This window comes from Jaculus jaculus, chromosome 18 (assembly GCF_020740685.1).
Source record: "Jaculus jaculus isolate mJacJac1 chromosome 18, mJacJac1.mat.Y.cur, whole genome shotgun sequence".
Taxonomy (NCBI): Eukaryota; Metazoa; Chordata; class Mammalia; order Rodentia; family Dipodidae; genus Jaculus; species Jaculus jaculus.
Genome location: NC_059119.1, coordinates 31862401 through 31886950, shown reverse-complemented (window position 1 = coordinate 31886950; position 24550 = coordinate 31862401). Strand labels below are relative to the sequence as shown.

The 24550-nt window shown below is 41.5% G+C and overlaps 1 protein-coding gene across 6 annotated transcripts in view; it reads left to right on the top strand.

Annotated features, from left to right (window-relative positions):
* Positions 1–23070, top strand: part of Csgalnact2 (chondroitin sulfate N-acetylgalactosaminyltransferase 2) — a 31114-nt gene extending 8044 nt beyond the window's left edge. For 3 of the 6 annotated variants that reach the window (XM_045137570.1, XM_045137571.1, XM_045137572.1), the window contains exons 2-9: positions 468–538; positions 1539–2458; positions 5580–5796; positions 7101–7202; positions 11725–11903; positions 14114–14208; positions 18647–18728; positions 21087–23070. In XM_045137570.1, coding sequence (XP_044993505.1) covers positions 1798–2458; positions 5580–5796; positions 7101–7202; positions 11725–11903; positions 14114–14208; positions 18647–18728; positions 21087–21379 — 1629 coding nt within the window. In that variant the 5' untranslated portion in view covers positions 468–538; positions 1539–1797 and the 3' untranslated portion in view covers positions 21380–23070. Of the gene's footprint in view, positions 1–467; positions 539–1265; positions 1285–1538; positions 2459–5579; positions 5797–7100; positions 7203–11724; positions 11904–14113; positions 14209–18646; positions 18729–21086 lie in introns of those variants that run through there. The other 3 variants (XM_045137575.1, XM_045137574.1, XM_045137573.1) reach the window with 3 other exon arrangements.
* The last annotated feature ends 1480 nt before the right edge of the window (positions 23071–24550 follow it).

Below are 24550 nucleotides of genomic sequence, written 5' to 3'. Positions count from 1 at the left end.
TGTAAGAAAGTATCTCGGGCTCACGTTTCTACTGTTCATCCACTGCTTCTGCTGCACTGGAGAACGCATCAGTGTGAAATGTCCACTGTCAATCACGTCATCCTCAAAAACGTTGTCAAAATGGAAGCTCTATTTGCAGCAGAGGCCTTCCTGCCTCCCCGCTCCTAAATTTAACCTTTTCTGTCTCTAAAGGTAATAATCCTTAGTTTAGAAACAGACATGGAAAAGCTCACACAACTGGTTGTAGCATGAAAGGTATCTTGTAGTTTTATAAATTTATAAATTTATCTTGGCAGATAAACATGATTGAATTATTCATGTGTTTTCTTTCTGTTGACTCCAAGCTTTGCAGACTTGTCAGAAATCTGTTGCTGTGTAATACAGTGGAAAGAATTCTGTGATCTAATGCTCAAATAATCTACCAGAGGACTTTGGATGTGAAAATGTTTTCTTAATGTGTTTTCCAGATGTCGGTGACTATTTGAGATTGCCCCCCAGCCCCCTAGGTTTGTTGAAATGAGCAATGAAAATTAATAAGGTACCTTATTTTAATTTATTAAACTAGGAAAAACTATCTCACCAATAAACCATTATTGTTTAATAAAAATAATTTATAGACATTCAATTCCCAAGTGTTATTTTCCTTAGTTGGAAAATGATGCATTAATTGAAATATTGTATTAGTAAAGGGTTATGAGTGATATAACTTAAAAATAATTGAAATTGGGCTGGAGAGATGGCTTAGCAAGTAAGAGCATGGGTGATATATGCATGAGGGCCCAAAAGGGCCTATTTCTCCCTGAATTCAATTCCCCAGGACCCATGTAAACAACTGTGCACATCTATAACCCAAGAACTGTAGGGAGCAGAGACCCAGAGAATTGCTAAAACTTGCTGGTCAGCAAGTCTGAAATAAAAATGGCAGCTCTGGGTTCAGTAAGAGACTCTGGCTCAAGAAAACTTGTGGACAGCAATTAAAAAAAGACACCCAATGTGTGCTGTGTGCACAGGGCACAGGCACACACACAGGCATCACACACCACACCACACACACACACATACACACACTGAGCCAATTTTAGTATCTATGTAACACATTGAACATAATTTTACCCAACATAGTTTTAATGTTTCTTTGACTTGGGAAGTGATAGGTGTGTGTATACTTACCACTTAAATGTAATTACCAGGTTGGAGATATGGCTTGCTGGTTAAGGCACTTGATTGCAGAACCTAAGGACCCAGGTTCAATTCCCCAGTACCCACATAAGCCAGATGCACAAGGTAGCACATGCATCTGGAGTTTATTTGTTATGGCTAGAGGGCTTGGTACACTCATTATCTGCTTCTCTCTCTCTCTCTCTTTCAAATAAAATAAATAAATATAAAGAATATTTAAAAGTAGTTACCAAGTATTCTAAATTATACTATGCCCTTCTCATGATACACTGCATGTAACTAGGCTTATTGAAGGGGCCAGAAATTTGATGTACTTGAAGAAACAAAATTCTGATCGGTTCTGATTTTTTTTTTTCCAGGAAAGTCACCACCCTTATAATGGATAGATCAGGTTCCGTTAGTGTGGATGTCATGGTAACGATATAGGAAGTAAACTTAATTTCTCACTTCTGCAAGTAGTCATGACTACTGAAGAAATAAAAATTATAAACTACAGCAGAATTCATTTTGGTACCTTTTATGAAAATCCTAATTTTGTCTTTAACTTTGGGTAACTTTACGCTAAAGGTATGAACAAGCCACGAGCTCATTTTATTAGGCAAATACACACTAATAATAATGCCTAGAAGAGGATCAGTGCTTCACACCCGGACCCACTGGCTACTATTGGGCCTGGCTTTGCTCTGCAGTTTGGTGCTGTTCATGTACCTTCTGGAATGTGCCCCCCAGACCGATGGGAATGCATCTCTTCCCGGCATCGTTAGAGAAAATTACGGTAAAGAGTATTACCAAGCCCTCCTGCAGGAGCAAGAAGAACATTACCAAACCAGAGCGAGCAGTCTGAAACGCCAGATTGCCCAGCTGAAGCAGGAGCTCCAGGAAATGAGTGAGAAGATGAGAGCCCTGCAAGAGAGAAAGCACCCAGGGGCCAATGGCCTTGGCCCCCAAGTCCACAAGGAGCAAGCCCCCAGCGATCTTCTTGAGTTTCTTCATTCCCAGATTGACAAAGCTGAGGTTAGCGTAGGAGCCAAACTTCCCAGTGAGTATGGAGTCATTCCCTTTGAAAGCTTTACCCTCATGAAAGTCTTTCAGCTGGAAATGGGTCTCACTCGCCATCCGGAAGAAAAGCCAGTTAGAAAAGATAAACGAGATGAATTGGTAGAAGTTATTGAAGCTGGCCTGGAGGTAATCAATAATCCTGATGAAGACGACGAACAGGATGATGAGGATGGCCCCCTCGGAGAGAAACTGATGTTTAATGAAAATGACTTCATAGAAGGTAATAAGAAAAACATACTAGTGAACGGTTGTTAGCGTGGCAGAATGTTAATATTGTATGCTCATGTGTCAGCTATTACCATAGCATTAAAACATTTCAGTTTTCCCACTTCATTTCACCAAGAATTTAAAGTGGCTTTTTGGAAAAACTTACAACGAGATCATAATGAGAACAAGAACAAAGGTCAGGGAAATAAAATAAATACGAGCCTAAATTCAGCATACTGCGACCTAGGCTGAAGGGCTCTTGTGCACTGTGTGTGTATTTGCATGTCTGTGGTTCACATTCTTCTCTTATCTTAATGTCCTCTTGTGTTTTAAATTATGTTATAAACGAAGGCTCAAAATTTGAAAACCATTTGATAAGGAAAAAAAATCTAAATCTAATGGTAGTGATTATTTTCCATTTTGAGGAAGGAGTAAGCACAGGGTGAAAATGTCAAGAGACATACAGAGTTCTGCATTTGGGGTATTTGGAAAGTATAAAAAAGAATATTTTCCTAGCAGAAAAGACATGGGATTTTTAAGGTGCTAAATGACCTAAAGGTTGAGGAATGCTGCTGAAAATGTATCTAAACAGAAATAATGATATATCCCTACCCATCGCCCCATTAATATCCATTGCCAGATATTAATTGCAGGCTTATAAGCATTTTTGGATATGTTTCCTAAGTTCTTTCTGCTTTGCTCTGTAAGCAGTCGCCACATGCAGTGTCAGTCAGGGCTGAACAGTACAGTGGAGTCTAGTGTACTGGGGCTCGGGAGGCATCAGGGCATTTCAGCTTCCCTCTCCCTGTGGCCTCTTTTCTTCTGCTGTATCAGTTCTAACCATTTTTCTTATTTATTGACTTTTTATTTTATAACTGATGACTTTTTTAAGCTTTCTATTGCCAAACTCCAACATATATACAATAGGCCATAACCTCTCCCAAACCTCCCTTTCCCTCCAGTGAGTCCCTTCTTCTTTCCAACTAGACTCTTTTCTAGTGTGAAGTCATCATTTTTCCTCTCCTGTTACACAGGTCTTATGTAGGTAGAGTCAGCCACTGCAGGGTCTTAAATACCATGGCTACTTTGTGTCTGGAAGACAGTATTGTAACATTCCTCCCCTTCCTATGGCTCTCACGTTCTTTCTGTCACCTCTTCCATAATGGCCTGCGAGCCTTGGAAGGTGTGATAGAGATGTCTCACTTAGTGATGAACACTCCACTGTCACTTCTTCTCAGCACTTTGGTGAGTTTTGAGTCACTCCAGTGGTTACCACCATCTGAAAAGAGACGTTTCTCTAACCAAAAGTGTTAGTAGCATTAATATGAGGGCATAAACATAAGAATTTAGAGGGCACTTTGGTGGACATAAAATATCCAGTTAGCCAAATAACAGTAATAGTTTTCCTCATAGGGCTTATACCTGTCAATCCATATGTTTTTGATTAGGTTTTCAATACCAGGCATGGAACTCAGTTGGTATTCCCCATAATAGATATGTCATCATAGCACCAGTTAGTATATTTGGCCTGGCTGGCCAGCCATAGAGCTTGCAGGGACTTCTTATCAGTTTAAAAATATATATTTTATTTGGGCTGGAGAGATGGCTTAGCAGTTAAGGCACTTGCCTGCAAAGCCAAAGGACCCGGGTTCGATTCCCCAGGATCCACAGAAGCCAGATGCACAAAGTGGAGCATGTGTTTGGAGTTTGTTTTCAGTGGCTAAAGGCCTGGTGTGCCCATTCTTTTTCTCTATCTGTCCCCCCCCCAAATAAACAAGTAAAAACAAAAAAATTAAATATAGTTTATTTATTTATTTGAGAGAAAGAGGCAGAGAGAGAATGAGCACACTAAGGCCTGTAACTACTGCAAATGAACTCCAGACACATGTACTACCTTACGCATTTGGCTTTATGTGTGGGTCCTGGGGAATCGAACCTGGGTCCTTTGGCTGCTGACAAGTGCCAACTGATAAGCCATCTCTCCAGCCACATTTATGCCATTTTTGAGGAATTGTTTCTCTCGAAACTTTTCTAAGTTTTGTGCCAAAAACAAGGTGTGGGGGGTGGGGGGAACTATGACACTTTATAGTCTAAAACTTCTGCTTGTAACTTTCCTTGGATTCTGCCACTTGCAAGACTTCTCTGCCTGGAACATATTTTTGTCTTTTCTTTTTCCCCCGCTGTGCCACCATCTTTCTCTTAAATGATTACGTGGAACCACTAAGAAACTTCTATTCCTCTGCCAGACCTCAGCTCAGCGTTACTTCTTTCAGGAAGTGATTTCCAACCTCAAGCCTAAAACAGTACTTCCTGTGTGCTCTTATCACCTGTGAAACGCATCCTCTGTTGCAGTATTGTTTTTGCCCATTTCCTTGTTCTTAGCTTCTACTTGGCTGTAAGTCTCGAGGGGTTTGGAACAAATCTTGTTCACCATTTTGCTCCCAGATGTGACTGAGTGACTCACAGATGTATAAGGCTGACCTCTCCTGAATGTTACACTTAACAATCACATTGCCCAGTCAACTTCCATACTGTCTCCTAAACATAATTACTGTGTTGAAATCTATATCACTTTTTCTTTATTTGTCTTCACTCTAAATATATAGGTTGAATATGTGTACACACACAGGTACACACATATTGCACACTCTACTGTCACTATTAGTTCAGCTTTCTGTCTTCCTTGTTAGGCTGAGCCTTCCTCCTAACTGAGACCACATGGTCTCTACATCATCAATGACTGACTTGAATGTACCTAACTGATTTTTGTTGAGTTGAACCAAGCCACATAATTTTGATCTTGGGCTTAGAATTCAATATTGCTTGATATAATTTGGCACTGTGGTGATAGGCTCTGGCATTTAACAGAAAAAAGGTAACTATGACCACTTGGAAGAGATTATTTTATGGAATGAATAATGCAGCAACATAGGAAGGTTTTTCAAAAATCATTTTCTTTTAAAAGAATAGCTGTTTCTGACTACAGAATGGTAGTCAGTATTTTCATGAGTAGTTTAAAAACCCTGTAGGTCTAGTTTAATACTTTCGTTCTGTTTGCTGAGTAAAGCCTGTATTTCTACTGAATTTGTAAACTTTGACACAAATATATCTTTATTCCAAACTCTGTCTTTTAGGTTATTACCGTACTGAGAGAGATAAGGGCACACAATATGAACTCTTTTTTAAGAAAGCAGATATTATGGAATACAGACATGTGACCCTCTTCCGCCCTTTTGGACCGCTCATGAAAGTGAAGAGTGAGATGATTGATATTACTAGATCAGTTATTAATATCATTGTACCACTTGCTGAAAGAACTGAAGCATTTGTACAGTTTATGCAGAACTTCAGGTAACTGTTAGAGCTTGCTGGATTTGGCTAGATTCTTCTTTAAACAATTTACATTATGTACAATTTGACTCAATTTATTTTTACCAAGTATGATTAGTTATAGCTATAGAGTAATTTTATAGTGCTTAAAGGAAATTTTTTTATAATTTATTTTTTCTTAATCATGTATATGGTATGGTACATAGTTTCTTGACAGTTTGAGCTATGAAGTAAATTGAGGGGGACAACTGTTAAAGACTAATTTTGATGGCTTTATAATTGTTTTTGAATTGATCTTATGACAAGTTGAAATTTGTTACTAACTGCCTTCATCAAGACCAAATTTGCATAGATAAAACTCATATATTATAAGGATAATTTAAAAGTTACGACTTTTGACAAACATCTGTACTCACAAACCACCACCCCAATAAGAATATAGAACATTATTCTCTTCAAAGAATATCTTTTGAAAACAATTTTAAGTCTTAAGATTGAAATAAACTTAGAAATGCATTCAACTGAAAATGGGAGAAAATTATTCCATCTTGGTATCTATATCTTTCTTTTCTGGTCATTGATTTTGTATATTTTAAAAATAATGAAGTGTTAAAGCATTAAAAGTAACATGCTAGAATAAGAAAAAATCATACATTTTAATTTCACATTAACAATTGCCATGTGTTAATTACTGTTGTATCAGTTTCAGCTATTTAAGATTCTAATTTTTGTTCTCACATTCAAAGTGTAGTTAACACACTTCTGCCGCAGGATGTAAAGAAGTAAGACTTCTGTATGAGCTTTGCCTGTTTGAAGCAACTCCCTCAAGTGTGATTGCCTTTCTTAGACTTGCCTTTGAGACTGTATTTCGCTATAGTGAGTAATCTGGCAAGTAGTCCAAGATGATGGGTGTAATTACCACTGCACCAGCAACTTTGAGGGATTTTGGAATTAGCCAGTTTGAGGACAAAATATCTCCTGATCTAAAACTTGTATATTGGGTCCAAACTGACTCAACTTAGTTTCTTGAATAGCTTATAATTTACTTGAGAGCAGTCCCAAATCAAGTGTTTTAGAATGCTCTGTAACATGGCTGTGGCACTGCTTCATGGCCATCAGAGGACCGTATTCATTAACACACAGGCCTCGCTGTGCCTTTGCTATGCCTTCAACAAGTGGGCCACACGGTCACGCTCATATTTACTATGCTTCACATGACTCCACTCTATATCAGAGGTGGCTTGTCAAAGCTTCATGCGATTGCTGTTTGAATAAGCAGTGCCTTATGTGTTTTATTGAACAAAGTATTTTTTCAATTCTGTTAGGGATGTTTGTATTCATCAGGACAAGAGGATTCATCTCACAGTTGTGTATTTTGGTAAAGAAGGACTATCTAAAGTCAAGTCTATCCTGGAATCTGTCACAAGGTCGGTGAGCCATGGCCATAGTGAAGTCCGTGATATATATAACATTAGAAAAATGAGAATTTCAGATTATTTAGAGTTAGTAATTTTGAATAGCTGCTATTTAAAAGTTGGCTGGGGGCTGGAGAGATGGTTTAGTGGTGAAGGTATTTGCCTGCAAAGCCAAAGGATCCCTGTTAGATTCTCCAGGACCCATGTAAGCCAGATGCACAAGGGGCCACATGTATCTGGAGTTCTTTTGCAGTGGCTGGAAGCCCTGGCATGCCCATATTCATATTCTCTCTCTGTCTCTGTCTCTCTCTCCTCCCCTTCTCTCCTTCCCTCCCTTCCTCCCCCCCACTCTCTCTCTCTGTTAAATAAATAAAAATGAAAATAAAAAAGCTGATACTCCAAACAGTTCAGGGCTGCATCCTGAGATGCCAACCTCTGGGATGCAGACAAAAAAAAAAGTAAGTTTGAATAGCTGTTATTTAAAAGTTGGCTGGGGCAGGTGGAGAAATGGCTTAGTGGTTAGGGTACTTGCCTGCAAAGCCAAAGGACCCAGGTTCGATTCCTTAGGACCCATGTAAGCTAGATTTACAGGGTGGTATATGTGTCTGGAGTGCATTTTCAGCATCTGGAGGCCCTGGCGAGCCCATTTTCTCTCTATCTCTCTCTCTCTCTCTATCTCAAATTAAAAAAAAAAAAAAAGTTGGCTGAGAGCCAGGCATGGTGGTGCACGCTTGTAATCCCAGCGCTCAAGAAGCAGAGATAGGAGGATTGCCATGAGTTTGAGGTATTCAGGACTAGCCCGAGACTGAATTACAGGTTAGCCTGAAATAGAATAAGACCCTATCTCAAAAAAAAAAAAAAAAAAAAAAGCTGGCTGAGATGTTGATTGAAGGTTGGTAGTGATGTAGTTTGTTCATTTCCTATTCAGTCCTACTAGCTCCTCACCCCTTAGTTGCTTGGCAGGCAGGCTGGCACAATCAGGACACTCCTCCTGTGACCTCACCACCACCTTTGCATTTGCTGCTGTTTTCCCTTCTAAGCCAGTTCCTGTGCTTTGACGCCATCATCCCCTGAGCTTGTCACTGTTTCTTTTTGTTTGTTTGTTTGTTTGTTATATGTTGTATTTTCTTCACATTTTTTATTGACAACTTCCATGATTTTAAACAATATCCCATGGTAATACCCTCCCTCCCCCGACTTTCCCCTTTGAAACTCCACTCTCCATCATATCTCCTCCCCCTCTCAATCTCTCTCTTATTTTGATGTCATGATCTTTTCCTCCTATTATGATGGTCTTGTGTAGGTAGTGTCAGGCACTGTGAGGTCATGGATATCCAGGCCGTTTTGAGCCTGGAGGAGCACCTTGTAAGGAGTCCTACCCTTTCTTTGCCTCTTACATTCTTTCTGCCACCTCTTCCACATGGACCCTGAGCCTTGGAAGGTGTCATAGAGATATTGCAGTGCTGAGCACTCCTCTGTCACTTCTTCTCAGCACTATGGTGTCTTCCAAGCCATCACAAGTTCATTGTTTCTTTCTTGTATATACTCATGCTCCTTCTCCCTCTACAAATGTTGCTTATGCCTCCCATATATTTTTTAATATTTATTTGCAAGGAGAGAGAAAATGGGGTGCACCAGGGCTTCCTGCCACTGTAAATGAACTCCAGTCACATGTGCCACTTTGTGCATCTGGCTTTACGTGGGTACTGGGGGATTGAACTCAGGCTATCAAGCTTTTCAAGCAAGCAGCTTTTAGCCACTGAGCTAGCTCTCCAGCCCAGGTGTCCCATGTCTTTACCCATATACCCTTTTCTCTGTGACCCTCTTTGCGGCTTCCTGGCTTTCTTCTACATTTCATAACATAACCATCCTTCTTTAAATGTTCTTAGGGCTGGGAGGGATGGCTCTGCAGTTAAAGGCACTTACTTGTAAAATCTCTTGGCCTGGGTTTAATTCCCCAATACCCATGTTAAGTCAGATGCATGATGTGATATATTAGTCTGGAGTTTGTTTGCACTGGTAAGGGGCCCTCGTACGCCTCATACTCCATGTTTGTCTGTTTCTCTCAACTAAATAATACTTTTAAATGTTTTATATTGATAAAATATACTTACAAAATACTTGTTTTAAAAATATGTATGCAATAAACTGTTAGATTGTGTCTGTTCTAGACATACTGTAAACTCTGTACCTTTCATTTGACCTCTCTGCTACTTATGGCCCTTCCCCCAAGAGTTCAGACATGGCCACCCATTCTTCACAAATTGTTAACTGACATTCGTTGGGTCCCATCTACTGGGTTCCAGGTACACGGCTTGGGATCCTGACTGGGGTAGTTGGAAGAAAACTAATCACAGCTGAGTGAGTGAGCGCTGTTCCTGCCCTGCCAGGACTGTGAAAACCTTGATGCACATAAATTCAGCTCGCCGACTTTCCTTCCCTGCATCAGTTCATGGTGGCCCTCCTGCAGCTCACTAGAGGGCCACGCCAGAGCCAGACTCCCTCCCTTCTTCTGATGGCCTCTCTCTGTTGAGTTACTTCCCACTTGTGCCATACGACCTCTGCTCTGCCCCTTCCTTGCTAACCTGAGTTCTCCCCCCACGTCATTTCTTTTTCTATCACCTACCAAGTATTCACCCCCTTACTATTGAAATCATCCTTTTGTTACCAAGAGTCCTTGGTGGAAAAAGGTAGAAGTCTGGAGCTGGCCCACAGAGACTAGGAGACGAGCAGTATTGAAGAGTCTGACAGGATTGTTACAGCCAGATTTAGAGAAGTAAATCAAAACAGCTTTGGGCTTTCAGGAACTGGAACCAGACCCTTGAATACCAGCAAGAGCCCCTTATTGTCTTGCCTATTTTCTCTCCACACGGACTTCACTCTCCTGTAGTACACTGGCTTCTTCCACGTGGTGAGGGACATGGCTGTTAGTGGCTCCAGGCTCACATCTCCACTTGGCCATCAGTGAGCTCCAGTTGAGAAATTCCCCAGGAAGGACATTTTGCCCTCTCCTGAGGAGCAGCAGCTACTGAGTGCAATCCTACAGACAGGTGGAGTTGAGGTTTTCTGATTGATCCCACATGAGCCTGGCCCCCATCTTTAGGAAGTTACTGTGATTGGGGTGGATGGAGTGATCAGCCCTACATGTGGTGCTGAGCATGTGGGTTGTTAATGGGCAATTTCCCTCAAAGAAATAACCAACTGATATGCCACAATGAAGAGCACCAGAGCATCTGGAGTCCCTCTCCCCGCCACCCATGCTGTGCTGCTGGGCGAGCTGTCCAGTGCTTGCTTGCGTAGTTACTTCCTTTGATCCCCTTGTGTCTTAGGTCAGTGGTTCTTCAGCTTCAGTATCAGAGGTACCTGGAGGGTTTATTAAAAATAGAGGCTGAGCCGGGCATGGGGGCGCATGGCTTTAATCCCAGCATTCGGGAGGCAGAGGTAGGAGGATTGTGTGAGTTCAAGGTCACTCCGTGACTACAGAGTGAATTCCAGGTCAGCCTGAGCTAAAGTGAGACCCTACTTCCAAACAAACAAACAAAAAAATAATAAAAAAACAGAGGCTAGCTCCACCCTTCCCTCAAAGTTGGTAATCAGCTGTAGCCTGTGAATTTGTATCTGACCTTTCCAGGTTCTGATGCTGTGGGTTGAGGGACTTCACCAACCATCGTCCTAGTAAACGCCCTGCTGACGCCCCTTTTCTTCAGGGTGCAGACCAGGTCTGTCGACAGGGCACATACAGTGCTCCTCAGTCCCGTCTTCCTCTTGATCTTCCTATATTAGGCTCCTCAGAATGACTCTCTTCTTTTCATTCTCTTTTCAGGGTCCCTTTGTTCCCATCTGATTCATCTGACCCCTAAATGCTTTCTCCAAAACGTTTTCTGCTTTCTTGTCTCTTTGCTTCAGAATGGCCTTCCCACTGACTTGAGGATTCTAACCAAGTGTAACTCAAGTTCACTTTCTCAGGTCTATAATTACTATAGGAATAGCAATTTATTTTCCAAGAACTGCTGTTCTTTCATTCATTTAGCGAACTTCTATTTTGTGGTGTCTATTTTGCACTGTATCCTATTGGAACAAAATAAAACCCTTGCTGTCACAGAGTAGGGAGATGCCCATGTCTGATGACACTGAGGAGAACAGCCGGGGAAGAGGGCAGAGACTAAAGAAGGGAGCTCACACTACTTCCCATGTAGTGTCAGGGAGGGCCCCTCTGGCAAGGGAGCATTTATGCAAAGACTGTGTATATCATGCATATAGAATGTATTGTTACTCACCAAGATCATTATGGCTATTTTTCCATTATAGCTTACTCCCCCTTACTTACTTCAGATCTCAAAGCCAGTGCCCTGACATGTAGGCATTTAGTAAATATCTGTTCTTGATAATGACCAAATACTTTAAGCTTTGTGTGAGTATAGAACCAACATAATAAAGTATATGAAATGTAAAATATATCTTGTAAGTTCTGTTGAAGACAGAGCATTGTTACCTTAAGTGGGACTAACAAGTGCTGTTTGTGCTTTCCTCACAGTGAGTCTAATTTTAACAATTACACCTTGATCTCATTGAATGAAGAATTTAATCGTGGACGAGGCCTGAATGTGGGTGCCCGTGCTTGGGACAAGGGAGAGGTCTTGATGTTTTTCTGTGATGTTGATATATATTTCTCTGCTGAATTCCTCAACAGCTGCCGGTTAAATGCTGAGCCAGGTGCGTAAAACACTGGTAGAGATGAGATGAGTGTGGAATTTAGAACACTATCAAGATTCCAGCATGGTTAATCAGGTTAATTTAATAGAAAGAAAGTTTTAATTAGAGCTTAAGATTTTTTTATGTCATATCGGGTATAATTTAATTGAAATATTAAACACGGGACTGATGCTTGCTTGCAAAACCTGGCAGCCTGGGTTCAGTTCCCCAGCCATAAGCCACAATAGCCAAGCATCTGGTGTTTGTTGGCAGCATAAAGAGGCTCTGGAATGCACATACATGTTCTCTCTCTCTCTCTCTCTCTCTCTCTCTCTGTCTCTCTCAGAGTCACAGAGATGAATAAGTATATTAAATAGGAAATTGTAGATTTGACCCTCTGAAGTTCATATTCTTTGTTTTCTTGTGGTCAAATTTCAGTAGCCATATTTTAAGCCAAATGAGAACATGCAAAAAGGGCGGAGGTGACCTTCATAGTAGAATGCTTGTGTAGCATGTTGCTAGGAGGTGTGTTCAATCCACAGCACCACAGAAAAAGAGATGTAGAAGAAAGAAATACAAAGGAATGAAGTCTGGAAACTGATGCAATTGAGAAAAAGTCAGGTCAGCACTGGAGGTGTGGAAATGTGAGAGTCAGAGGGCCTCAGCCTTAAGCAGATTGTATGCTCATATCTACACATACATCCACCCACATACACACATGTACACACCAGGGCACGCTCATGCAGAGATCTAGATACAGGTAGCATTTGGTTTCCAAATTGTGTATTTTTTTTTTTTTTTTTTTGAGACAGGGTCTCACTGTAGCCCAGGTTGATCTGCAGCTCACTCTGTAGCCCCAGGCTGACCTCAGACTCATGGTGATCCTCCTGCCTCAGCCTCCCAAGTACTGGGATTATAGGCATAAGCCACCACATCTAGCTTCAGATTAGACATTTTAAGGTGTTATTATACTTTTCTTTATATTATGCATACCTTTTGAAATTAATGAACAAATGACAATTTTATAAATCAAATTTTAAGTGTGAAAAATTTACTAAAGTATCTCAACATTAGAAGTAGTTCAGAAAACAAATTGTATAAGATAGTATAGTTTGGTTTAATTATTTTATGTAGAATATACATATGTCAAAATCTCATACATTATAATGTGTACAAATTTTAATTTGTAATTTAAAAATAATTTTTAATAAAAGAATTTCAAATATTTTGTGTAGAACAGTTTCATATATGCAAATGACTAATTTGCATCAATCATTTTGACTAGGGCTAGCTCTCAGGAGCTCTCAGAGACATTTGGTTTTATTACTTCAGGCAGCATGAAATTCAGTGTGAATGTTGGAGGAGACATATTTACTCAGTGTAAAAGAAATATTTCCAAATCCAGAAATAGATTTGCTGGAGAAGTGGAGCATCCTGGGAGTTGGTATCATGCAGTGTTCCACCGGACTGTGCCTTGTGTCTCAGCAAGTGGGTTTGAAAGGTAGCGCGAGCATCTACTAAGGATTCAGTAATAAGGAGCCTGTTATGCTAACAGGCCCCTTGATCATTACTGACTACTTCAGGCTACTACCTCTGATTGAAGCCATTCATAGCAAGGGCTCCTCTGTTAAGGGAGAGTGGTCTAGTTAGCCTGCAAGGTCCTTCTGTGCAGTCAGTTCAATGCTAATGACAAGGCCTTCTTCAAGGACCATTACTGCGAGTATTTCAACCCTTCCCAACCTTCCCAGAGTCTAGTTTAAATCTATTTGCAGCTGCGTATTTTAATTAGTCTCTACGTGTCTGTGCATTGCACATTCTTGGGATTCACTGTCTTTCTCCATTTAAAGAGTGAATTTAGCAGGAATTTTTGGGCTTCTTGGTGATTATCAAATAGTAATCTACATCTGTTACTGCTGGCTAGGTAAAATGATGAGTAATCAAATGACCCGCTAATGGATAGTGGAGAGAACACGTTTGTGCATCAAGTAAAAAGGAATAAACGTGTGATGTACCCTTTGGTCTATTTGTCTCTGTTCTTCTGAAGTTATGGTTTCATCGACCTACTGAGATGTTACAAAATCATGCTGATCTAATGACCTAGTCTGCAGCCTAAATATTAATAAAATTATGAATGATAGAAGACTTTAATAAAGTCTCAGTAAATATGCTTGCAAAGTTGGTTCTTTTTCATAGCTTCCTTGTGTGACAAAAATATATGTTTTGATTTGTAGGTAAAAAGGTATTTTATCCTGTGGTCTTCAGTCTGTACAATCCTGCCATTGTTTATGCCAACCAAGATGTGCCGCCCTCTGTGGAGCAGCAGCTGGTGAGATTTTTATGTTGTTGGTTATGAAAGGCTCCAAACATCTTTCCCAGTTTCCTTAATGCTTGTTGTGCAAATAGAAAATAAAGTTTCAATTAAAAAAACTATTTTTTAATACATTTTTCATCCCCATCCCCGTAAAATCTTTTATTACTTCACTATTAAGTGTCAGGGACAGGTAAAAACATTTAGGCCACAAGACAAATTTCATATTCAAGAACGTGGAAACTTCAGTCATTTTTGCCAACTTTTAGTAATGCTGAAATTAAAGTTAATTTTTCAAACTCCATTAAGTCACAATTAAAACTATTCTTCTAAGTAACTAAAAGGGAATCATGTGCAATGAGAAATTACTCAGAAAATCATGAAGACATGAATAATAGTAATTTCTAAAGCTACTTTCTATACTTACTGTTTCATAATGTAGAGTTACAGAGAGTTGAGGAAAGAGTACATAAAGTTTCCATGCATCATTTGTCCAATCTCCTCTAATGCTAACATCTTATGTAGCCGTGGAATACTTTTCAGCATTAAGAAATTGATGTTGATAAGATATTGCTAACTGTACTACAGATTTTATGACAATTTTTCTACTAATGTCCTTTTGGTGTTCCAGGATCCAGTCCAGGATGCCAAATTACATTTAATATAAGCTTTTATTGTAAACATTAAAAAGTCAAAGCAAATGAACTAAAAGGTCGATTTAAATGAAAATTCCAAGGAAGGAAGGAAAGGCAGAAATTAGTGAGATTAAAAATATAGTTGACAGAGGAGTTTATTGCATAGGTGCAAACAATAATTTTTTAAATCATAAAGTAGAGGCTAATGGGAAAGACAACATTGGAAATTAGAAAAACTAAGAAATCAAAAATTTTCTACTAAACTTTAAAGCTTCTAAATAGAAGAAAAACTTTAAGAGGCTAGAAAATATTAAGCAGGCTGTTCATGTTAGGATTTTATAGTTAAGAGACCAATAATTAGGGCAATTGTCAAGATAACTACCCTGTAGAAGAGAGAGTGTGTGTATGTGGGTTGAGGGGTGGGGTGCACCCTAGGGAATCCTGCAGCAGCAGATGTACTCCAGACACATGTGCCACTTTGTACATCTGGCTTTACATAGGTACTGGGGAAGTGAACCCAGGCCATCAGGCTGCGTAAGCATGTACCTTTAACCACTGAACCATCTCTCCAGCCCCATAAGCAGGCTTGATTAAAGAGGTTGTTTTTCATACTTTTACCAAAGAACAGGTAAAATTAGTGCCTATGATCTACTTCAGATAGTTCATGCAGCCAGCTATAGGATCAAATATAGAGACTGAGACAAAGAAAGGAATGGAGTGAGATCTGGACGTAGCTGTCATCTTAGTTGGTTTGCGCTATTTGCAGACCTCCAGTGGGGGTAGCTTGCCAGTTTGCCTTGTGAATTCAGGGCTTGAGGTGTGTGTGTGGGGGGGGGAAGGATGGACAAAGCAATGCAATGAAATATTAACTGGGGTTGGTGAAAAGTTTTAAAGTCCAAATAGCTAAAAATCAAGCAAAATAAATCACTCCTTTCCCCTAGGATGATAACATGTGAAGAACTTTTATAGAAAAGAAGTTTCATGATCAGTGTTTAGTTTTTTGATTTTTCAAGTCTTACTCCATTCATGGTCATAGTATTTATATAAATCAGAACTGGGATAGAGTAGAGATATCAGAGTGTTTTACTTCAAAATAACTTGTTCTAGGTTTTGATGAAAGAGATAAGAAAATTACTCCAACACAGGCATGTTGGTGCACACCCTCTAATCACAGAACTTGGGAGGCTGAGACACAGGATTTCAAGTTCAAGGGCTTTCTAGCCTCATCTGTGTAACTAGACCCTGGGCTTGATCTCCAACACTATTTAAGAGAAAAAAAAAAAAACGGACTCTATTCTACTAATAAAATTATGTCCCTATAAATTCACGTGTTTATTCATTCAAGTTGTTCTGGGGGCTGGAGCGACTATTGCAGTGCTCAGAATCTGCCCTCAGGCAGCTTGACATCTAGAGAAAGCGGCTCCCCTTCAGGAAAATGCAGTGTAGGCCTCACCACCAGCTCCGACCTGAGCCGACCCCGTGGGGCTGCCGGGTTCATTCTGTTTTCTGATCCGTTCTCTCGTCAGAGCAGCACTTTGAGACTGTCTTTCCAGAATCCGTCTCCCCGTTTTCGGGGGAGGCTGTCGTCAGTGCTCGGCAGTTTGCTGGGGCCCCTTTGCTCTCCTGTCTTCTCAGGTCCGTCGTCGTCACTCATGACCACGGGCCGTAGCTGCTGTGCTGTCCTTGGAGCCTTGCACCTTGTCTGTGAATCACTCTTTGCTCTTGGAACCGTGTTGGTCACATCCCAGCAGTCTTCACCCTTCACTCTGTTTTCTGCTGGATTTGGATTGAAGAGCAGCTGCCAGATTTTCCTCATTCTCTTCTCATGCATTCTACCAGCCTCACCACTGACAGCTGGCCTTGTGCATTTTAGTGGAAGTGCCTGGAGGACTATCCAGGGGCCAGCCTGACCTTTTATGGTGACCTAGAGCTCATCCCTTCCCCCTTAAGGACTCCTCCAGCCATTCTTCCTCACTCCTGTCCTAACAGTTTGGCTCTTCGGAATCATCCCAAGCCCTTGTTTTTGCCAGTCTTTCCTTCGTGTGTGTTTTTGTTTAACACTAAGCATGTTTCTTACCAGAGAGCCCGTGGATGCTGCCTCCCTGGCTTGCAGGATGTTTGACAGGAGAGGCTGTTTCACAAGGCAGGCTTTAATTGGGCACGTTCTCCCCTTACCCTGGCATATCTCAACACCTGAAACAAATAGGTGTTGGTTTGCTAATTTTCCACAAATGACCTAATTCTGTATGTCTGTACTTGGACTCTACAGCACTTCTCTTAATGCCGGTATCCTCCACAGAACAGGACTTGACACTTCCAGGCTTGTCTCTTCACCAGGGGTTGGTGGTGGTGTTCTGTAAGGACTCAGGCAAGAGATATCTGGGATTTTGTGGGCCACATAGTCCTACTATAACTATACAACCATCCGCCACTATTGTGAATGCCCCCATAGACCATTTGTAAACAAATGAATAGCTATGTTCCAATAAAAGGATTTCAACACAGGTGGTAACCAGAGTTAGCCCAAGGTTGTACTTTGCTGACTCCTGCCTTATGCCTCCAAAAAGAACAAGTTGTCTTTTCCAAAAACTCATAAGAGCAAGTGAGCTTTGTTCTTTGAAATTCTCAACTGCTCTCCTTCTTTAGCTTATTGGCCTGAATTTTCTCTTAATGCTTGTCAGTGAACCAATTCCTACAGTAAGGGCCAGGACCAGTTCACAAGCAGGGGTACTCACGACTGTCCTGAAGCTGCAGGTGACAGCATCTTTCCGGAATGCCTGCCTGCGCTAGATGGGGCCAAAAAGTTGCCAATCGAAAAGGAGCAGAGGAGGCAGATGTGGGCAGAACCCAAGCCTGTTAGAGTTGGTTGTGGTGATTGCTACGTGCCTGTGCCACTCTCATTCTCCTGCCACGTATGCCCCTGAAGTTCGTTGTCTCCACCCGAGTTCATCCGGTGCTCAGGACATGGCCCCATTTCCAAGGAGCTTAAATGGTCTTCCTCCCTCACAGAGCCACCAGCTTCTTGAGTTTTCTTAAGTCCTTTCTAACTATCTGTTGGATATGACACACATTAATATACATTTCCTTAGCCATCGTTGTGAACTAATAGGAAAGGTAATCAATCAATCAGTAACTAAACCCCGCCTGCAGTTCAATGTGCAGGAGGAACCTCTGTGCTCAAGGAGCGGGTGTGGCTAAGTCCCTGGCCCTGCGGACAGAGCCCCAAGTGACCACGCTGTCTTCCTGTACATGGCTGTACTTGTTTTCCTCTCCAGTCAAGAACCAGTAATTAGTTTCCAGAAAATTCCACAGTCTACTTTACCAAAAGAGTAAAAGTCTGTTATTTCACATTTGTATAGAATAAAGGCTCTGCGCTGGCCTGGAGAGATGGCTAAGCCGTTAAGGTGCTTAGCTGCAAAGCCTAAGGACCTGGGTTCAGTTACTCAGTACCCACATGAAGCCAGAGGCACAAAGTGGCACATGTATCTGGACTTTGTTTTCAATAGAAAGAAGCCCAGGTATGTCCATATTTGTTCATTCATTCATTTCTCTCTCTGTGTCTCTCTAGTATAGAAAAAATATTTTTGATTAAGCTAAGCTAGGAAGGGTGGCACACACCTTTAATCCCAGCACTCAGGAGGCAGAGATAGGGGGATTGCCATGAGTTTGAAGCCAGCCTGAGACTACAGAGTGAGTTCTGGGTCAGTTTGGGCTAGAATAAGACCCTACCTTGAAAAACTGAAAACAAACCAAATAAATAAATAAATAAATAGACTGCTAGTTCTGAAGATTAAAATGATTTTTTTTTTCTTTTCCTTAAGGTTCATAAAAAGGATTCTGGTTTTTGGCGAGATTTTGGCTTTGGAATGACTTGTCAATATCAATCAGATTTTCTGGCCATTGGTAGGTATATCTTACACTTAAGGATAGGATTTTATATCTTAACACTCTATTTTATAGCATTTTCCTAAAAACTTTGAGTACTTTTTATTAAATTACAAGTACCTGGGGTTATATCTGAAAGTAAGTGGTAAATTGAGTTATTTAAAGTGAGTTTTTGATTAGTAAAAATAAGATTATAAAAATAAAAATATAATAAGGTATTTGCTAGTTTAAAATAAAAATCACTATTTTCTGAAAATATACAATTGACATGTTACTGTATTTGCAGTGTTTGGAGTATTCTTATAGAACTCTCTAGAGTTTATTGTTGTGTTGCCAGGTTATTTTTTTTAATTTTTTTTTATTATTATTTATTTGAGAGTGACAGACACAGAGAGAAAGACAGATAGAGGGAGAGAGAGAGAATGGGCGCGCCAGGGCCTCCAGCCTCTGCAAATGAACTCCAGACGCGTGCGCCCCCCTGTGCATCTGGCTAACGTGGGACCTGGGGAACCGAGCCTCGAACCAGGGTCCTTAGGCTTCACAGGCAAGCGCTTAACCGCTAAGCCATCTCTCCAGCCCTTGCCAGGTTATTATAGCTACCAGTGAGTAATGTTGGATTACCTAGTTAAAGGGTTTTTATGTTTTTGTATTTTGTGATGAAGCCCTTTTTGATTTCCGATTGAACCACTATGCAGAGTCCCAGCAGGGGGGAAGAATAGTTTTCTTTGAAGTAGCGGCTGGCGACTTGGAGTCAGTACGCCTGAGAATGTGCACTTCCCGACCAGCGTTCTGTGAAGCGCCCACCTCAGCCTCCAGAAACCGCTGTGGTGTTTTCTCAGATGGCTCTATCAGTTACATCTCTCCTAGCAGTGTATGGAGTTGCCCAGTGTCTGAATCTTCATAGCATGTGGAGGGTTAGCTATGACAGTAGACATTAAGTGACATCTCTGGGTGGTGGAGTTTTGGTTTTTGAGTCTGATTAGGCCTTAGTGTTTTAGTGAGACTGTGGTCCTGGACTGGAACTTCTGGATAGGGTGGCCAGAGGGGGCTGGACTGGGCTGGTTCCCCTCCCTCGTGTCAGCAGGATCTGATTAAGTAGTTTCTCATGAGGTCAGGTCTTCTTATGAAGGACCCAGTGCGCTGGCATATTTCAGAGTGGCTTCCCATACCTTTCCAGAAAGCCCTGGTTTTTCTCTGGTGTTCACTATGAGAAGCTGGTAGGACTCCTAGAGGTAAAACTCAGAAGCACGGGGCTGGAGAGATGGCTCAGCAGCTAAGGTCCTTGCCTGCAAGGCCTAAGGACTCGTGTTCTACTCTCTTGGTCCCACATAAGCCAGACACACAAGGTGGCGCCGGTGTGCAAGGCCGCACGTGCACACAGGTAGCACGCGTCTGGAATTGGATTGCAGTGGCTGTGAGCCCAGCTAGTCTGGGGCACATGAAAGTGAACAGTGAGAGAGCCCGCCCGGAAACAAGCGGAAGGCAAGACCCAAATCCAAACCTGCCCTCTGACCTCCCTATTCATACTGTGACACACATACATCATCACCATACAGTCCACACTAAAACCCCTTCCTCACTGTTTACGATACTTCAAATACTTTGGGGTTTTTTTGTGTGCTCCTTTAAAGAAATTGTCTAGTTTGAACCAAATTTGAGAACAATCTCAGTGATTCACTTCCTAGTCACCTCCTGCAGCTGGCCCTGCCCTTACAGCACAGCTGCTGCTTCTAGTTCTCAGTTGAGTGTCGCACACACGACAGCTTCTTGCTTAAGGTACTTCAGTGGGCTGCTGTCTTAGCGTCCCTCCCTCATCTTCTCCCTTGTTTGAACCAGTCTCCTTTGCTGACTTACCTTTCTCTGCCTGTGTTTAACCTCTGAAACTTGATTTTTTTTTTTTTTTTTAGTGTTTATACCTAGGCCTTATTTTCTTTTTGAACTCCATTAGCAATCTCCTTCTTCCTGTGGCTTTAAACCACAAATGTGTACCAAATTTTCAGTTTGGCCCTTCTGTTTTCTCTTCTGGAAAGTTTTCTATAACACGCAAGATCTTGCTTCTTGAAGGATAAAAAAAAAACCACATCATAAAATATTAGTGGTGGTAAGAATATATGATTTTATTTACTTCTCCTTTATTGGACCTTCTCTAAAACTTTTAATTTACAAAGTGTCCTCAAATATTTAGCAACCAATGTTGAACTCCTAGAGTCTAAACGTTGGCTTGTAACTGAACTTCCAAACCAGGAAGTCAGTTCTCTGTGCTGGTGCCTTGTGCTGTAGCACGCCGTTTTCTTCGAAGCCGAGTGTTGAATACTATGATGTTGCTCTGCTTTTGCTGCCGGGCAGTTACTTACACTGTCAGTTTTGATCCTGCAGGTGGATTTGACATGGAAGTAAAAGGTTGGGGTGGAGAAGATGTTCATCTTTATCGCAAATACTTACACGGTGACCTTATTGTGATTCGGACTCCAGTTCCTGGTCTTTTCCACCTGTGGCACGAGAAGCACTGTGCGGATGAGCTGACCCCCGAGCAGTACCGAATGTGCATCCAGTCCAAAGCCATGAACGAGGCCTCTCACTCGCACCTGGGAATGATGGTCTTCAGGGAGGAAATCGAGATGCACCTCCGTAAGCAGGCGTACAGAACAAACAGTGAGGCTGCGGGATGACGTGTTAAATACCACAGTCTGAACCTCAGACCAACACTGTCTAGTGAGCCTCGACTCCAGCCTCACATTCGGTGCCTCTTCCAGAGAAGACGTGCTTACTGTTCATATTCTTTCTGAAATTGCTTTGCATCTCAACTTGATGGGAAATGAGAAGAAACCAAAAAAACAAAGCATTTGATGTCAAGCCTCTGCTTTGTGAAAATACTGCGGAACAGTTGACAAAATGAAATTTGATATTTGTTACAAAAGTGGTTCTGAGTTCATTTCTGTCTGCTGCCTGTTTTGATCACATGGTGTCCTGATAGCATCTGGCGGAGGGAATGGTGTGTGCTGGGCTGTAGGCGGGTCAGTCAGACATTTCCACAGGCCGTGATGGACAGACAAGTCCCTTCAACTGCTGACAACCAAGGTGATCGCTCTGCTTCACTGTGAAGTGAGAGCCTTGCCTGAGAGTGTGCAGAATCCCCGGTCACTGAAGAAGCCATGACAACATGCACTCCTGCAGGTCACCGAACCCTTAACTTACTGTTGCTTAGCCTCCAAACGTTTGTTTTTAAACAAATGGGCAATGGCAGATACAGGTTAGAAGCTATGGCTTAATTATAATCTATTATTGCATTATCATGTTCATAATTCATAATCAAAGTTGCAGTAGACTGTTTTGAACAAACAAGTAAATGCACAAACTTTTAAACACAACATTTAATTATATTGGTGTGCAGGAGACAGCCATGTTTGGGCACATCTGTTTATGTAAGCCAGATGCATGTGAACCTTTCTGAAAAGGCTTAAAACAGATGAACATAGCATGGTTTTATATGCATTTGCTTCATGCTGTCTTATTAAGCATGACTCCATACATATTTACTCTTTATTTTCTCATACGTTAATATCTGCCACATCTATATTTGCATCTCTTATGCTTGCGGTTAAAGAGCGTTTCACTGAAGAAGAAACCAGCGTAATGAAGTATCCCATAAGATCACTTTGATTTGAGAAAAGGAAAGAAAGTGGAAATTAGGCAAACAAATCTTAATTGTGGACTATTTTAGAGAAACACATGATTGAATGCTGTTTTAATTAAAGTATAAGTTATGTAAATGAGACGAGATGAATAGGAAATTGTATCCTGACAGGCCCGTGCTGTAATCTCTTCACACTCCTTTTATCAGAGTCCTTATCTAGACCCAGAAACTGGAGCTAAAGTACATTTTTTTGTAACTTTTGACCAACTACTTGTATATAACCCATGAAAACTCACAAAAGTCTCCTCACTCAGTAAATCATGCTATCTGAAATATAGATACCAAATTTTTAGGTGCTATGTGAATCCAATTTTACAGTAACTTAATTATTCCTGCAAGTTGTAGGTTGAGATAGTGTTTCGGTATATCTTGAAGAGGCATAAAATGTTCTCTACAGAATAATTCAGGCCAGTGTCTCCTTGTGTACACAGTTATTTATTACAGTGGCCAGTGAGTTTTCTGGTATTGAAACTGAGAGCCCTTAATTATTTACAACGGTAAGCTGCTGCTTGTTTTTTGAGATAATCCAATGATGTTACTTTTACTACTATTTTTAAAGCTAGCTTTTAATTTAAAGGTGGAAAATTTTCGAAAAGGAAATGTTACTATATTTTTGACATTACATGGTACCAATAAAGTATTTTGTTACCAAAAGTTAAATGAAAATATGGTAAGCTTACTTCTTTTTATTATGACATATCATAAATACAACATAGTACCTATGCAAGCGTAAAGATTAATAATGTGAGTGGGTCCGGGAGGCGCTCAGCTGATAAGGTGCTTGCTGTGCAAGCATGTGGAGCTGAGTTTGGTTCCCCAGCACCCATGCAAAAGCCGAGTGCAGGGCTGGAAAGGTGGCTCAAAGGAGAAGGTGTTTTCTGTGCAAGCACATGGGTGCCTGAGTTCAGATCTCCAGATCCCACTAAAAGTGAGAAGCAGAAGGTTGTCTGTGATCCCAGCACCGTGACCGCGGCTGGAGGATTTCTCAGAAACTCACACACCAGCTAGCCCGGCAAAGACGATGGTGGGCAGCTAACTGAGAGACCCCAACTCAAACAAGAGAGTCGGCAAGGACAACCTGAAAGGTGTCACCTGACTTCCACATGGCACATGACACATGTGAGCCCACATGAACACGAGAGAGAAAAGAAAACAGAGCTGAGCACGCTGACGCAGAGCTGTAATCCTGGCACTGGGAAGGCAGAGATGGGGGATCACTGGGGCTTACTGGACAGCTGGTCTAGCCAAGTTGGTAAACTCCAGGTTCAGTGAGAGACCTTGTCTCAATAAGTTGAGGGCGGGAGAGATGGCTTGGCAGTTAAGACGCTGGCCTGCAAAGCCAAAGGACACAGAATTAATTTCCCAGGACCCACGTAAACCAGATGCACAAGGAGGCACATGCGGCTGGAGTTTGCATCTGCTGGAGGCCCTGGCACGCCCATCCTCGCTCTATCTGCTTCTTTCTCTCCCTCTCCCTTCCTCCCTCCCGTGCCCAAGTTTAAAATTTTTTAAATTTGGGGGGTAGCTGGAGGGATGGCTTAGCGGTTAAGGCATTTGCCTGCAAAGCCAAAAGACCCATGTAAGACAAATGCACAAAGTAGCACATGTGTGTAGAGTTTGTTTGCAATAGCTAGAGGCCCTGGTGTACCCATTCTCTCTCTCCCTCCCCTTTCTCTCTGTCAAATTAATTAATAAATAAATTAAGTTAATTTTTTTAAAGTAAGAAAATAAGTAGGTTGGAGAGCCATCGTCGAAGGCACTTGCCAAGTGTGGTGGCTTAGCCTTTAATCCCAGCTCTGGGAAGACAGAGGTAGGAGGATCGCTGTGAGTTTGAGGCCAGCCTGGAGTCTCAGAGTGAGTTCTACATCAACCTTAGATAAGTGAGGCCCTACCTCGAGACAAAACCAAAAGCAAACTACTGACAAAATAATTCATTTTCGGGGGTTAAGATGGCGGCGTAGGTACCACGCCAAAACAGCCTGGGGGGGGAAGACCAAAAAAAACTCAGCAAAATACACACTTTTACTAAAAAGTGAGGTGTATAGGAAGTTGAGGCGGCAGCGGAGAAGTAGAAGAGTTCCAGAGCATCCAGAGCCTGCACAGGCGGGAACAGCGGCTCCGGGCCGCTCGACTACCCGCCGCAACC